Source organism: Python bivittatus, unplaced genomic scaffold (genome assembly GCF_059951505.1).
Source record: "Python bivittatus isolate LINGU-HERP-01145 unplaced genomic scaffold, Pbiv_v1 ctg000480_np1212, whole genome shotgun sequence".
Taxonomy (NCBI): Eukaryota; Metazoa; Chordata; class Lepidosauria; order Squamata; family Pythonidae; genus Python; species Python bivittatus.
Window position 1 is genome coordinate 41,498,744 of NW_028277075.1, and position 17,475 is coordinate 41,516,218.

General features: G+C 39.8%; 1 protein-coding gene across 2 annotated transcripts in view; it reads left to right on the top strand.

Moving 5' to 3' along the window:
• Positions 1-17,475, top strand: part of ABTB2 (ankyrin repeat and BTB domain containing 2) — a 156,414-nt gene that overhangs the window by 133,143 nt on the left and 5,796 nt on the right. For both annotated transcript variants that reach the window (XM_025166947.2, XM_007428714.3), the window contains 8 exons: positions 1,166-1,262; positions 1,840-1,975; positions 5,321-5,547; positions 11,735-11,913; positions 13,395-13,500; positions 13,611-13,713; positions 16,213-16,303; positions 17,324-17,392. In XM_025166947.2, the coding sequence (XP_025022715.1) occupies positions 1,166-1,262; positions 1,840-1,975; positions 5,321-5,547; positions 11,735-11,913; positions 13,395-13,500; positions 13,611-13,713; positions 16,213-16,303; positions 17,324-17,392 (1,008 nt within the window). The remainder of the gene's footprint in view (positions 1-1,165; positions 1,263-1,839; positions 1,976-5,320; positions 5,548-11,734; positions 11,914-13,394; positions 13,501-13,610; positions 13,714-16,212; positions 16,304-17,323; positions 17,393-17,475) is intronic.

The following is a 17,475-nucleotide window of genomic DNA, read 5'->3' on the forward strand; positions in this document are numbered from 1 at the left end:
AGGCATAGCCTTCATAGTCATTATTTTTTTATTTTTACCAGCACAGGCAATATTTTGCAGCTGCAAGGTGCATGATGTGCCAAGGCAACTGGTGAGGTATAGCTATAGAACTTTCTGTACACACACAAAACACACAACCTTCAGACACTTATCTCACATAGACATGGACAGCTACACACAAAGTCTGTACAATCTCGCACCATTGTGGATGTACAGACAGGTATATACATAAACCAAGCTTCCCCCTTCAACCCGCCTCAAAGCAATCTTGGCCAGGAAGGAAGCTGTCTGTTCCTTCCTGGTAAAAGAGATTAAAAGGCTGCTCAGCTTGGAAAAGGGAGAAAGAGGGTGCAGGGCTCAAGGAACCTTGTGAGGGGAAGGTTATGGGTGCAGACACCCAGGTTGTCTGTGGACACCTCATTGCAAGCGCATCTCTTAAGCCAAAGTGGCTTTACTACTTCACAGTAAGTACACCAGGCACCAGTTAAGTTAAATTTCTTATCACAACAGACTGACTGGAAGAGAATCCATTTAAATAGCTTGATAGAATGGCCAGTTAGTAATATTTGAGAGGACAAAAATAGCTGGAGGCAATGGATCCAAAAGTGGATACAATCATTTAGGAAAATTACAGATTTCTAAGTATATTTCCAAATGATTTTCCAGATATGCCTCTTTTCAGAAATAGCTGGAAATTTATGTTTTCATGCATCTAACATAAATTCTCTTTTAAAAATAGCTTTAAAATACAGAGAGAGAGAAAGAGAGAAACTTTATACTTGATGAATGAAGTACCAAATGTGGTGTATGCTAGGACTACCAGATCTGTGCAAAGTTCCAGATAAGCACTAGTGGGCAGCAGAGGGTTACAGAACTTTATTTGCTGCCATCTACTGGCCATCCAGAATGTTGCAGTCCACATCTAGTAGCCTTACTGTATGTTTTACAACAACTTCAAACAAGACAAAGGTAGATGCTGTAATCGGCAGAGTCTCCCTGCCCACATTTTTTCTTCTCCTTCTCCTTCTCCTTCTCCTTCTCCTTCTCCTTCTCCTTCTCCTTCTCCTTCTCCTTCTCCTTCTCCTTCTCCTTCTCCTTCTCCTCCTCCTCCTCCTCCTCCTCCTCCTTCTCTTCCTTTTTTTCAAGTTGCCTGTGTTTTTTACAGTTGCTGCTGGATGCAGGTGCCCATGTTGAAGGTTCTGCTGTCAACAGTGGAGAAGACAACTATGCTGAGACCCCACTTCAGCTGGCCTCAGCAGCAGGCAAGTCTGAGCAAGTATTGCATTTTCACTCCCAATAAAGTTTAGAGATATACTCATAAAAAAAATGCCTGCAATATCTATTTGCATTTCAATCCAACTATGAAGTGTCAAAAACCCAAAATTTGGAAAAAAAAATATTTTCAGAGCTTATATAGTCATGCAGTTCCTGGCAGACTGTTTGCAGTGGGGCACTGAGACTATGTAGGATTATGAAATGATGAACGGTACTTACTATATGTGCACAAGATAATATGTGGTCCTAGTGTATGCACATAAATTCACTTGGCATGATTCTTGCTCCCTTTTTGGGGAATGAGAACAATAATAGAAAATAATTTGCACATTATTGTATACATACAGTGAGATTTGGTCCCCACATCCCATCAAATACATAGGACCACTATTGCAAATCAGCTCTTTTTTTAAAGGATTGATTCCTTGTAAGACTCTTACCATATGGCAATTGTACTCTGTGCTGGTAACACATACACCCTTTCTTGGAAGGAGGGAGGGATTTAGCTGCTCTCTTACGACTTTACCAAAAAAAAAAATCAAAGCTAATTGTTTGCATTTGTAGGCAACTATGAGCTGGTCAGTTTGCTGCTGAGCCGAGAAGCTGATCCCCTCTTGAGTATGCTGGAAGCCAATGGGATCTCCTCATCGCTTCATGAGGACATGAACTGTTTCAGCCATGCTGCTGCTCATGGACATAGGTAAATCATGGGAATAGGTTGGTAAGTGTAGACAGATGTGCCCCATGGATGCTAGGAGCAGAGAGGTCCCCTCTTTTTCCTCCCGTGCTTTACCTCAGCACCTGGAGAGAACGTGCAAGGGATTTATTCGGATTCTTTCACAGGACATGGTGAAAGTCCTTTGGCTGGTTCAATAACATGCAAAGGACACTGGTGGATTATGGACCACAGTACAGGCTTGGGGAACAATGATCTGCAAAATAATCTCTCCTTTAACTTTTTCATTTATTAGGTGCGAGCACTATGGGAGCAATAGCATTGCCAGAATATTTCTGTAGCCTGGAACAATTCAAGTTTCTGTATCCCAGCATGACTGCATTTTTAATCATCTTGTAAAAATCAGCCACCTATTCCCATTTTTGCTACCATTGGGAGATAGTAAAATAGATAACAGAGGACAACATCAAAGAATAATGTTGACCTATGCTTAAGGACATATCCATTAACTTAAGGAAAATTAAGAAGGAAATTTTCTCACCCCATCAGTCCTTTGCCAAAAAGTTTATCTAGACCCGAGTCCCACAAAAAGAGATCTGCGATATACTGGGGGGAAAATGAGATACGATAGTCTATACAGGATAGACTATAGAAAGAAGAGTATTATAATGTATCCTTAGAGAGAGAGGTTAAAATATAATTGTACTTATAACTGCTGTGAAGAAGATTGGAAGCCGCTTCTTTATATCTTTTTTATATCTTCTTTTTATCTACTTTTCTTCTTTCTTTTTTCTTTATCTTCCTCTTACTTTTTTTTTGCACTTTTATCTTTTTCTTTTATCTCTCCCTCTTTTTTTTCCTTTCTCATTCTACTTTAGTTTTTATTACCGTATTTTTCCGACTATAAGACGATACTTTTTTCTAAAATCCTTACCCTAAAAACTGAAGGGCGTCTTATTCAAGGAAGTCAGCCAAGAATCGCACGGTTCCAAACTGCCCATACTTTGTTTCTGCAGAGAAGCTTCCTCCTATTGCTAGCCTCCAATCACGAGTGAAATAGCTTGTCTCCCAAACAGACTTCCTCCAATCATGAGCCTGATGCTGAACAAACCAATTAGAGGAAGGCTGATTGCAGAGACAAACTATCTGCAGTTTCACTCGTGCTTGAATGTAATCAGTTAAGCAAAAGAGCCTGGAAATAGAGCTGCAGAGAGACGGTTTGGACATCCTCCCACCGAGTGTATCAGGTCAATGTTAACTAATTACTAAATAAAAATGTGTTCTGCACTATCTTTAAAATATTGATTTTTTAATTTTGGGCTGGAAAAGTGGGGGTCGTCTTGTACATGGGGGCATCTTATTGTCGGAAAAATATGGTAGTTATTATTGTTGTTAAGGCTCCCAATAAAATTATTTATGTGTGTGTGTATAAATATATACAGTACTGTGCAAAAGTTTTAGGCAGGTGTGAAAAAATGTAAAGTAAGAATGCCTTCAAAAATATATATTGTAATTGTTTATGATTATCAATTTACAAAATGTAAAGTGAGCGAACAGAAGAAGAACCCAAATCAAATCAATATTTGGTGTGACTACCCTTTGGCTTCAAACCAGCATCAATTCTTACACTTGGACACTTTGTACACTTGCACAAAGTCAGGGATCTTGTAGGATTAGAGCCAGGTGTATGATTAACCAATTATACCAAGCAGGTGCTAATGATCATCAATTTCATATGTAGGTTGAGACACAGTCATTAACTGAAACAGAAACAGCTGTGTAGGAGGCTTAAAACTGGGTGAGGAGCAGCCAGACTCTGCTACTAAGATGAGGTTGTGGAAGACAGTTTCATGTCACAGGTCATACACCATGGCAAGACTCAGCACAGCAGCAAGACACAAGGTAATCAGACTGCATCAGCAAGGTCTCTCCCAGGCAAAAATTGCAAAGCAGACTGGGGTTTCAAGATGTGCTGTTCTTCTGAAGAAGCACAAAGAAATGGGCAACACTGAGGACTGTAGACGCAGTGGTTGGCCAAGGAAACTTAATGCAGCAGATGGAAGACACATCATGCTTACTTCCCTTTGACATTGGAAGATGTCCAGCAGTGCCATCAGCACAGAACTGGTAGAAACCAGTGGGACCCAGGTATACCCATCTACTGTCCAGAGAAGTCTGGCCAGAAGTGGTCATCATGGAAGAATTGTGGTGAAAAAGCCATACCTCTGACGTGGAAACAAGGCTAAGCGGCTCAACTATGCAAGAAAACATAGGAACTGGGGTGCAGAAAAATGGCAGTGGGTGCTCTGGACTGATGAGTCGAAATTTGAAATATTTGGCTATAGCAGGAGGCAGTTTGTTTGCCGAAGGGCTGGAGAGCGGTACAATAATGAGTGTCTGCAGGCAACAGTGAAGCATGGTGGAGGTTCCTTGCAAGTTTCGGGCTGCATTTCTGCCAATGGAGTTGGAGATTTGGTCAGGATCAGTGGTGTCCTCAATGCTGAAAAATACAGGCAGATACTTATCCATCATGCCATACCATCAGGGAGGCGTGTGATTGGTCCCAAATTTATTCTACAGCAGGACAACCACCCCAAACATATAGCCAATGTCATTAAGAACTATCTTCAGTGTAAAGAAGAACAAGGAGTCCTGGAAGTGATGGTTTGGCCTCCACAGGGCCCTGATCTCAACATCATGGAGTCTGTCTGGGATTACATGAAGAGACAGAGGGATTTGGGGCAGCCTACAACCACAGGAGGTCTGTGGTTAGTTCTCCAAGATGTTTGGAACAACCCATCTGCCGAATTCATTCAAAAACTCTGTGCAAGTGTACCTAGAAGAATTGATGCTGTTTTGAAGGCGAAGGGTGGTCACACCAAATATTGATTTGATTTGGGGTTTTCTTCTGTTTGCTCACTTTGCATTTTGTAAATTGATAAACATAAACAATTACAATATATATTTTTGAAAGCATTCTTACTTTACAGCATTTTTTCACATCTGCCTAAAACTTTTGCACAGTACTGTGTGTGTATATATACATACATGCAGTATATCCTTCGATTCAGTCCACAAAGTGCAGCTGGTAGTGGTAATTTAAACAACCACTAACTGTTGGCATGATTACAGTGTAAATTTGTATGTGGCCTAGTGAATACTTCAGTAAACAAACTTGAAAATAGTTAAAAGAGATAATGTTGCTAAATTTCACCTTTGTATTTATCTTGCTGGTCTAGAAAGATTCCTTGGCATCTTTAAAGTTATTTTTGTGGGCGTAGGGATTTACTAACTAAACTACCAGAGTAAACTGGAATTAGCTCATACTTTCCAGATCCAAATACCACTCCTCTTGCTTTTACTTTACAGAAATGTTCTGCGCAAGCTGTTGACCCAGCCACAGCAATCGAAGGGAGATGTTCTCTCGCTGGAAGAGATTTTAGCAGAGGGTGTGGAAAGTGATACATCCAGCCAAGGAAGCTCTAATGAGGGCCAAGTTAAGTTGTGCAAAACCAGAATGAAAGCTTTACAGGAGGCCATGTATTACAGTGCTGAGCATGGTTATGTTGATATCACAATGGAGTTGAGAGTACTTGGTAAGATTTTGTTTTTTTCACAGAAAAATTTGCTTGAGTCTCCTTATCATTGTAAGGCATGGAAGCATTCCAGAAGTCGCATGTATGTGTGGGTGTGTATGTGTGTGTGGGTGGGTGTATATCTACACATACATACATACACACACACACACACACACACACACATACTGTATATAATGCTGAATCTGTTTTAAAGGACTACCAGATCTGGGTTGCAAAAATTCAGACAATTTCTAGATGGCAGCAAAGAGGAGGCTTCTGTATCTCTTTGCTACCATCTAGGTCACCTGAGGGACTGCCTCTCCCTGATTACATCTGCCTGTCCCATCAGATCTGGCAGAGAAGGCATGCTGCGGATCCTACCTGCTAGAGAATTACATTTGGCGGGTCCTGGAGGTGGGCATTCTCTGCTGTAGCGCCTGCCTTGTGGAATCTTTTCCCCCCGGAAGTGCAGTTAGCTCCATCCCTCTTAACATTCCATAAGTCCCTCAAGACCTGGCTATGTGATCAGGCCTGGGGCTCCCAGGGGACCGGGGAGATTTTACGATGGCTCCCTTATTAATTTTATCCCCCCCTGTATTGTGTGTTTTTACAGTTTTTTATATGTAGTTGTTTTTATGTATTTTTTTTTTATTGTTGTACGCCGCCGAGAGTCACCTTGGGTGAGATGGGCAACTCTATAAATATGATAAATAAAATAAATAAATAAATAAATAGTGATCATCTGGATTTTTACAAACAAGATTCTGGCATTAAAAGCTTGAAAAACAAGATTAGCAAGAATGCCTGTATTATAGAGCCTTGTTGGACACACATCTGATATAGTGGCATAACATGGGCTTTTTCATAGAACTTGTTTTAGGACTAATCCGCAGGAATATTTGCCTAAAATTGTAATTATATTTACTTAGATTATTTATATGGCTGCCCAACCCACAATAGCAACTCTGTGTGGCTTACATATGGTTAAAAGAATAAAAACAAGCCAAAACCAAAACACAGAAATTTCCAATATAGGATAACCTAGACCAACCACATTCCCATTCCAGTCATTTCATTTCTGGATAGCTTCATCCAATGTTCTAACCCAATGCCGGGGGGTGGGGACAGGTTTTCAGGGCCTTACAGAAAGCCAACAAGGTCAGGGCCATTAAAAACTTAAGGGGAATGCTTTTTCACAGGGCAGGTGCTAGGATATAGACAACACACTTCCAAGGTCCCATTAGGTGATATTGTTCCATAGAAGGGATCTGAAGCATGACCACTCTGCTGGATCTTATAGGGCAAGCAGAGACAATTGAAGACAGGTAGTCTAACATATAACCCAGCCCTGTACCATTAAGGGCTTTACAGGTGATAACTAGCTCCTTGAATAGCACATGGTACTTTATTGGGAGCAAGTGCAGATGGCAAAGTAGTGGTAGCTACCTCGCCACTGCATTATGGACAAAGTAGGCTTCCAGATGGTCTGCAAGGGCACCCTCACATAAAACACATGGCAGTAGTCCAGACAGGAGGTGATCAAGGCAGGGCTTTTTGATCCATTGCATTCAAAATAGATTTGTTCAAAGGCCCCCTTGGCCCCAGCTGCTACCTTCTCTTCCAAGACGATTCCCAAATTGTGCACCAGTTCTATCTGGGAAAGAGTAAACCCATCCAAAACTAATGATAGAGTGTCTCCTAAGCTGGGGGACCCAGAAACCCACAGCCAGTCTTGTTTGAATTAAGCCAAAGTCTGTTCTTCCCATTCCAGACCTCCACAGCCTCCAGGCACTGGGGAAGAATCTTACAGCATCCTTGGGTTGCCCAGGGTAAAGACGTATAACTGGGTATCGTCAGGATACTGACACTACCTGACACTGTACCTACAGATGAACTCATCCAATGGTTTCATGTAAATATTAAATAGAAGCAGAGAAAGAATAGAGCCCTGAGGAACCCCACAAAGCAAGACTCTCAGGCTAGATCTCTTTTCCCCACTAATACTGACTGGAACCAGCCATGGAAGAAGGAATCGCTATGATACCATGTCTCCCACTCCTAACCCTCATAGGATACCATGATTAATAGTACCAAAAGCTGTGGGGAGACCAAGGAGGGCTAGAACAGATGCACTACCCCCATCTCAGTCCTGATTAAGGTAATCTGCAAGTGTGATTAGTGCCATCTCAGTACTATGTCATGGTTTTAAACCCTACAATGGGGTGCAAATAATCTGTTTCCTTCAGATTATTTAGAGCTGCAAATCAACCACTTCTCAACAACCTTCTCTAAAATGGGGAGGTTGGAGACTGGATGAAAATTGTCTAATACTATTGAATCCAAAGGTGGTTTCTTTCTTTTTTTTAATAACTTTATTAAATGTTGAGAAAAAACAATAAAAACTAGGGTTGTTTCTTGAAGAGGGGATGAACCACCACCTCTTTAAGAGCCAAAGGAACCACCCCCTTCCTCAAGGGTGCATTTACCATTACCTGGATCCAACCACATGTTGTCACCTGGGAGTCTTTAACCAACTAGAAGGGATATGGGTTTAATGCACATGGCCCTGAGGGCCTTATCCACTGCTTCAGGACCAACAGTTCAAACTCTTCCCAGGTAACCATGCTAGACCATATCTCAGTCAAATCCAAAATACTTGCACAGCTGGAGTCTTAGAGTGCAACTGAGCAACTTTCTTTGACAATTGCTTAGAATAATTTTCACAGCAACACTGCAGTTGTTCCTCCAGCCCCCCTTCCTCAGGACCACAAAATGGCTATGTGCAGAAGTGATAAGAGTGGAAAATGGTTGAAGTGCTCTAGGTGTCTGTTCTGCCACTTCATCTCCTGGAGTTCCTCTGAAAGGCAGGGAACTCTCTAAGATCCACCGACAGAATCCACACAGGACAATGCAGTCCAAGGCGATCACCACTTCTCATTCTAGGCAGCAACCAGGGTCTCGGCTGAACATCAGAGCCTCAGGAATGACCCCAATTTCCCTCTGAACCCCAAAATAAATCACTATTTGGGCAGTGATGAGCCATTACTCTGTCATTAGTGAGGAGTATATTACAACTTTCTACAGCAGAGAATCTGTGTGTGTTAAGTTCAATACTATTTGTATCACTTGCATGGAGCTACTGAGATGTGTATATATATATAGAGAGAGAGAGAGAGAGATAAGATTTGGTTTCCTTGTGAACCCCAGGAATGCTAGCATATATAGAGAAGTACAGATTCTTTCAGGCAGGGATTTTTCAAACTTTTTCAAGCCTATTAGTTTAAAAAAAATCCTGTACCTGATCAAGAGGTAAAGCTCTAGTGATAAAAAATAAGCTGCAGTCAAGCGAGCATTCTTCCTCCTCCTCCTCCTCCTTCTCCCTTATGAAATCCCATCAAACACAGTTTTAAAAATCCTGTTGTAGTATATTCCAGGTATATCTAGAATTGTTGTTAGTTACTTTAATATGTATATGTATATTTTATTGTTTTGATTGTTTCAGATTTTAATTGTGAGCCGCTCAGAGTCACCCTCTGGGGGAGATGGGCAGCATATAAATTTAATAAAAACTATAAATAAATAAATAAATAAATACCATTATTATTTTAGTTCCTGAAATAGAAAGTAGAGTTCTCTGATCATGGCTTTTATATTACCTAGATGTGATGGAATGGAATTATGAAGGCCAGGCTCAGGGAGATAAACATTTTCTTAGCTCCCCAGAAGAGCATGGGAGGAACAAGAGGATGAGACTGGCACCTCCCTGAGGAATTCACACTGTTGTGGCTGGTTGACTTTGGGACCTGGGGTTTCAGTCTGGGAAGATTGGTGTCAGGCCTAGCCCAAGGAACTCCAAGATACAATGCAAATTCAGTCCAGTTATGGTTATTAGCTACAACCTCTAGCAAGAATCTTCCCAGACTGAAACCCCAGGTCCCAAAGTCAACCAGCCACAACAGTGTGAATTCCTCAGGGAGGTGCCAGTCTCATCCTCTTGTTCCTCCCATGCTCTTCTGGGGAGCTAAGAAAATGTTTATCTCCCTGAGCCTGGCCTTCATAATTCCATTCCATCACATCTAGGAAAAATAAAAATATTATCAACAGATATCTTTCAACCTTTAATATTTGTTTGTAGTTTGCTCTAAAAGTACAATAAATAAAAAGTACAATAAATACTAGCACTTGGTATTTACATTTGCATCTGTCTCTAATATGATCGGGCAACCCCCCCCCCTTAATTAAAGTGTTGTATGTTGTAAAAATCTCGCTGCAGCTCTAATTTATCCCATGAACAATGATTGGAAAAAGCTGAAGAACCAGTTTTATTATACTGAATTAATGCTGTAGCTCTGTGCTGCAAAATACACATTATTGGTGAAATAACTGAACTTCAGTAATAGGATAACGCTTTGGCAATAAATAAACTTTAGCTTTGGCACTGATACCATCTTCCTGAAATCGAGATTGACTATTAAGAAACACTCAGCCACATGTGCATCAGTTCTCTTAAGTGCTGGAAAATTGGTTCTTAAAACTTTGGATAGCTTCTATCTTTCTCCTTAAGGAAGAGAGTGGAGATTTTGAAAATGCATTAGATGAACATTAAAATGAAAGAGCCATCTCATTATTAGGGCACAGGACCAGATCACATGTTTCTTGCACTTTAAATGAGATGCAGTTCAGTGCATGATCTTTTTTAATTAAGTTTGAAAACATTAGATTAAGAATATTGGGCTAAGCAGAAATGAAGACCAGATTGGTCATTTAAATAGCTATGTAGAATGGGTCATTTGGTAACAAGCCATATATGACTGAATTTCTTTTCCTTCCTCCACAACTTTCAAACCTGTATCAAAGTTCTGCCCTGCTTTGCATTTGATTCTTAGAATTGAAATTATGTTTAAAAAGAAGCAGCAACATCTGAATTCTAATCTTTATTCTTGCTGTATGAAAAAAGCAAATTTCTCATTTTAAAAATAGGAATTATTTATCCACCTTTCATTTTTGCTGACAAGTCGAAGAAGCAATAGAAACATTTGATTTTAGTTCTGATTGTTGTCTTATGACTAGAGAAGCAGATGTTTTTCCTGATTCTTTGTTTCACCAATATTGTTCTGTAGTAACATCATTTGGTGATGTACCTGCTCTTGAGGTGTGGTTAGAATTGTGACTAGGGGTAGGGAAAACTATATTCTGGTTAGAATATTTCTCCAGTTAATCCAGCATGGCTTTGCTCCACTTATGCCCTTCAGATGTGTTGGAGATGAACTTCCATAAACTTGAGCCAGATATGCTGGGTTTTATGAAGTCAGTGCATTTCAGGTTCTTGGACTGGGGAAGACTGAGGGACTTACTGTAGATGATTCTTCATAAGAAAATAGGAGCACTAATAATAGTCTTTTAGCTCAGCATTCAGTGGTACTCTGCAGCCTACCAGCTAGATTTGAAATATGCAGAAGCAGGGACAGCAGAGAACCTAAATAGTAGTTGCAGAAAATAGGATTAAACCTACCTACCTCTTTTCTTAGGATGTCATGTATATACCTCCAAAGTGTTTAAAAAGAAAAGAAAGGAAGAAATAGAGCAGCTAACTCCGCTGTTAAAGTAATGTGTTATCTGACCTTGAGTAATTCCTGCTAATTCTGTGCTATGATTGGAATAGTCTTGGAGTTTCTCCAGCACCATGCCTGGAAATTCCTTCAACCTCTTCCTACGTAACTAGGATGGGCTGCAGAGTTGTGTGCAACACTGGAGGTATATATTCATTAGCAGATTTGTGGCAATGGAGATACATAACCATACAATCCATCCTGATCATTTGCATAGATAGTTTCATGGTGAAAGTAGTGTGGGAACCATTTTGAGAGAATGGCATCCATGCACATAAAGATAAAACAAAAGCAGGTTCTAATTCCTGTTAAGTTCTGTTATTTTTTATAGCAATCCTAAAATGGAAATCTCATCTCTTATATATCTCTTATGATATATCTCTTATTATGCTCCTATTATTGCAGGACAAGGAAGAGGTGTCACTCTGTGTCATACTCTGTAAATAAGCTTCTGGTGAGATTAGAACATTAAAACCAACCATTTGATTTGATCCAGTGTGTGTATTTGCCTCTTACCTGCATTTTTTAAAAAAACAGTTAACTGTCCACATTTATTAATGAAGTTGTATTTTCCCTTTGTTTTGGAATGGTTCTAGGAATCCCATGGAAGCTGCATGTATGGATCGAGTCACTCCGAACAACTTTTTATCAGTCTCGTTACTCAGTGGTACAGAATCTCTTACGGGAATTTGTCACCATTAAAGAAGAAGAATACAACGAAGAGTTAGTGAATGATGGACTGAAGCTAATGTTTGAAATCCTCCGAACCAGCAAAGTAAGCCATTCTAAAACTACAAGCATCAGTTCAACTCCCTATCCACCTTCGGAACATCATTCTTGATGCAGAAATCTGGAGATCATAAATACCAAAATGATTTTGGTAATCTTTGGCCTGGGCAAGATATGCCAATAATGCACTATATGAAAAAAAGCATCTCCTGGCACTGGATTACTAGGGTAGATCCCAAAGGTACCAATTGCCAGAAGTCACTTACTCTTATTGCTTGTTAGGTTGCCTACACTTCCTATTTATTTTTTTAGCATCCACACAACAATTGGATTCATTAACTTTCTTCTTCTGAGGCTGAAAGCACTCAGAGATAGAAATCCATTAGATGTCCCCCTCTTCCTTGATCAACCTTCAAAGCTGATTAGTTCTGACACTGAAAAGATAGTTCAGGCAGAAATGTGGAAGGAGGATTCAAAGGGCTGAACTGTCTCACAGACCCTAACCACAACCATAAAATTAAGCCAGGTAGAGTAAACACACTATCTGGATTAAGCTTTCCTGAATGTGTATACAGTAATCTCACTGGGTCCTTATTCTGGAGAAAATAAGAACAAAAAAGACAGCTGCAGACTTTTATGTTCCTGGCCAACAAATTGGTATGTTTGGCCTCATTAGTTGTTCTTCTAGAAAATGGGTGAGAAAGCAGAGAACTGGTTTTAAAAATAGGTTGTGTTTTGAAACTCAAAGCTCACCTTTGCTTTATACTTAAGTTCTTGGCATATTCCCTTCCTTTTAGCCTCACCAGTCTACCTTTTGGGAAACAGCTGTTTCAGGAAAGGATAGGGCCTTCCCATCTTAGCCATTTTGACAAGTTACTTACAGTGAGCTCTCAAAATTCTGGCCTAACCAAAAAGAGTTAAGCTGTTGGAAAACCACAATTAGTTCTAGATGTTTCACTCACCCTAGTTATATTTATTTATGCTTGTTTACTGGTAACACTGACAGGGACCAGAAGGAAAAGCTCTCATAGAAGTCTCTTTTGTAGCAGAAGCCTTCATTCTAATAATAACTTAGATCATCTGTAGTGAGCGGATATTCAATAAAGGCTTTCATTCATAAATTCACACACACCCATGTTAAAAATATTTTTAACTCTCCCTTTCTGTCATGCAATTTACAATTTAGTGCATTCCATTTATAAAAAAAAAATCTCAATACTCCATACTCAACACTGCCAATACTTTCACAAAAGTAAATATGGTTTTGTTGGTCTCTAGCTCAGTCATGCTCTAGTATTAGCAATTATTTCTTTGCAGAGATTGGAATGTGACAAAAGTGGCAAATGCTTCAGAAAATCTAGCTCAGTTAACTTTGTATTTCATAGTCATAAGAGATTCTCAGCAGTGTGTGTGTGTGTATTCTCCCCTTTGTGTATTGCATTCATTGTTAGCAAAGAAATTAATTCCAATCTTTTGCTTTCCTCTGTGTACTATAGCAGAATAATGTGTTTTTTTAACTATTCACAGAATGACGCAATCAACCAGCATCTTGCAGCTATCTTTACTCACTGCTATGGAAGCAGCCCCATTCCCAGTATTCCTGAACTCAGAAAGACACTGCCAGCCCGTCTAGGTAACGTGGCTAACCTTCAATTGGCAATTATTGTGTGGATATTGGTTTTTTATTGTGCTTTTCTATAATGAAACATAATTAAACTTTCTTTTTTTCTTTCTCCTATTCAGATCCTCACTTTCTAAATAACAAAGATATGTCTGATGTGACATTTCAAGTGGAAGGAAAACTGTTTTATGCACATAAAGTTCTCTTGGTTACTGCTTCAAATAGGTGAGTTTCTCCCTCAACTATTGGTACTTGGAGGATTGACTGAATCACACAAACAGCAAGGAAAGGATCGCCAAGTTGCAGCACATGGATGAGGCCTGACCCCATACCAACAAATAACCTCACTGAGAAGTTGCTTGCAGATGTTAAATAGGAGCAAAAAGGAAGTAGAGTTCTGAGAAACCCTGCAAAGTAGGACCCTTGGGCTAGATCTCTCTCCTCACTAAAACTGACTGGAACAGGCTATGGAGGGAGGAGGAAAACCGTCTCAATGCCATGTCCCCCCCTCTAAACCCACAAAGCCAGCCTAGAAGGATACCACAACCAATGATACCAGAAACCACTGAGAGATCAAGGAAGGCTAGGATAAATGCACTACCCCCGCTCCAGTCCTTCCAAAGGTTGTCTACAAGTACAACTAATAAATACAGCGATCACAATCCAGGCTCAAATTCCAAATAGCAGAGGCAGTAGAGGATTATGCTTAGAACCAGGTCAGTCAACTGACAATAGTAAGAGTGAGTCCACATCATGGGAACCGTTCCTGTGTGGCTGGAGAAGAGATTTACCATGCTTACAAACCCAGAATGGATAAGAAGGAACTTCTGCCACTGCTTCCAGGCAGAAACATGGAAGACTAGAGGTGACTGCCATATGTTAATTTAAAAGTTTGCTTTTTTCAACTGGTAATAATACTATACTATATTTGGTTGACTTTAAGAGTTCTCTGTTACCACTATTTATATTACTGTATCAATGTCCATGGAGTTAGAAGCCTGTTGCGTTCTGGAGCTAGGCAAGAAGTAGTAGAATACTTTGTAGTTTCTTTTGACATCTCTGAGAGATATTTTAAAGATAAACTTTGCTATATCCATTTTGACTAAGGTCCACACTAAATGTTCTTCCTCTCATGGAAATGCTCAGATCTACCTACATATATTCAGTTATTACTGGAAGTACTCCAGCAACTGAAATTTGAGAATGTGAACAAAATATTGGCCAAGTCTAAGTGACCTCCCACATGCTTCATCTTGCCCCTCTTGGCTTATTAAGTCTAATAGGGGAAATTCATCTCCCTCCTGGGCTTTGTAAATTCCTCCTTGAGAAAAAGAGATACTGTCTCTTTGAAATGTGAAGTCATCCAGTCACTCCTAAAGAAACCTACCCAGCACAGAAGATGTGATATTATAAGCCAAATTCCTGCAGATTTCTCCATGACAGTGTGAGTGAGATTGCTGATCAGTATCCTATGGACGAAACGGATTTCATTTTATTTGCACTTTAGGTCTGGGTTTATGTTAGATAGTGCTTTGGTCAACAGCAAGGAGATGAATCTTGCTGAAAGAAGTGGGGGATAATATGTGATTGGCTACTTTCTGTGACTCTTATTACCTTGGACTGTGGTTCCTTTAAGATTAGGGTAATGCTAATGCTGGTAGATGATTGTGGTTGTGCTATGGAATTTCCTAGGATTCTGCTTTATCAATCCTTCATGCTGTTCCCCATTTCAAATAAACCAAGAGATACTATTTGGCTATGGGGACTGAAGTCAAATCAACTTGCCAATTGGCACCTAGCCCTACCTCACCCTTTATTTCATACCGATGTAGGCAGGGGCTGCTTGAATGAGATGATATGTAGGATGAGGACCAATAAACTGAGATTTGATCCTGATCAAACTAAGATATTATTAGAATATTGTTGTTCATGTTCCATCAAGCTACAGTATTTCAGCCTGGTTTGAAGAGGGCTACACTCCTATTAAATATCAGGTTCATAATTTGGTGCCCTCTTTGATCCACCACTATTGCTAGAGGCACAAATGACTTTGGTGTCCTTTTACTAAACTTAGACCTTTTTATAGTTATCCCATCTCAGCTAACCTGTTTGGATTGCAGCCAATAACTGCAAGCTTCAGTTGCACCATTATGAGACATCAAAAATGTGAACATTTAGGGATTATGGCATGGTATAATCCAAAATTTAAGCAAGGTTAGATCAGTTTGTTCTGGTGTGTTTAGAATTTCACTCTTGGGGTAGTAACACAAAACAGCTTTACAGTAGCACAATACATATATTGGGGGGGGGGTGGAATTACAGTGTTGTTTTATTGTAGTTAATCACAAACCCATGTGATTTGTGCCTAGTGCTGGGAAATCATATAGTCATACTCTCTGCTTTCTGTTCCTCAACCTAGTTTCAAATTAAATCAGAACTGGATTCCTGCAACTTCTTTCTTATGCTTGAAGCTAGCAAAGACTGCTTTTCAATGTGAGGTAGTCAGAATCAGACAGGATTCTCCAGTAAGTTAAAAGAGTACCTGCTGGGTTTTTTTGCTTGCCATGAAGCTTCTGCTAGGACGGCTGATGATCCTGAAAATTCAAAGAATGGAGTGGGGCGGGGTGGGTGGGTGGGAAGGCATTTTTACTTTATCAGCTAAAATGTAATCCAAGCAAATAAACTTTTAAAAGCTCCTGTGAAAACCTCTGCTTGTTTTCACAGATTTAAGATGCTGATGACCAATAAAACAGGACAAGACAGCCAAGGCAGTAAGACTGTGGAAATTAGTGATATGAGATATAATATCTTCAAGGTAGGTTTCAAAGAATAGTTCACATTTTATCCTTTCCATTGTCCGTGTGGAACTGTGGTTTTGAAAGCATTTATCTTCTGATACTTAGCAGATTTGCACTATAAGAAAGCAATTATTAACTCTGAATGAAGAAGGCGGTTTATGCTTATATCTGTGGTATGGGGCCAAAACAACAACAACAAAAACCTTGCCATTTTTTTCCCCTCAGATAGACCAGATCCACACAAAGTTCATTTTTTTCCATTCTATGTGTCATGAGATGCAAGCCCATACTGAAGAATAGTCAACTTATTTAGCAAAAGTATATTCCATGGATAGTAACCAAGGCTTTCCAGGCATAATTTTCATGCTCTGTTAAACAAATTAAATAGGAATAGAGCAAGGAATCTTGCTGGCTTTGTATTAAATCCATTTAAGCAATTTAAGGCTTATGAGGCTCTCTTGTAAAAAAAACCAAAACTTGATGTGGAATATTTTTAAATATATAAATAACCCAGGATGTGGGGTGTTGTCAAAAGGCAATAAAGAAAATAAAGCTGACTTCAACATGGAAAGAAAAAAATAGATCAGTGAAATCCAATACTCAGCAGCATATTCTGCTCTCTAGATCCATTTTTACAGACCAGGCTGAAAATATGTAAAAGCTAGAAAACTGGAAACCTAGAAATGATCGTATTTAGAACCATACTTTAGAACATAGAAAGTTGGTTTGCGTTCTATTTCCTCAGCCCTCAATCAAATATTTTTTGGCATTTGGGCCACATCGCTGCGGTTATGTTGCAATGAACTGGCTGAAGACAGAAGTGCTTTAGGATTGTGCTGACCAGGGTTTGCTCGGTTTGCACCAGCCTTTTCAAGCCAGATCTGTCCACCATTAGGGCTCATCTTTAAAGAGTTGATGTGAAGATTAATGCTGCATGTTGCACTTGCTTTCCTTTCAACAGTGGAAGGTTTCTATATGAGGGGCGAAACTGGTGGAACTACAGACTTCCTAATGCTTTCTCTTTCTTCTTCTCTCAGATGCTGATGCAGTATTTATATTATGGAGGAACGGAAGCAATGGAAATTCCCATAGCTGATATCCTAGAGGTGAACATGTGCCTGTGACTAATGTATCTTCACTATAGAACTGGTCCTGATTGCAGGAACACTAGTCTACATCATGCAGCAAA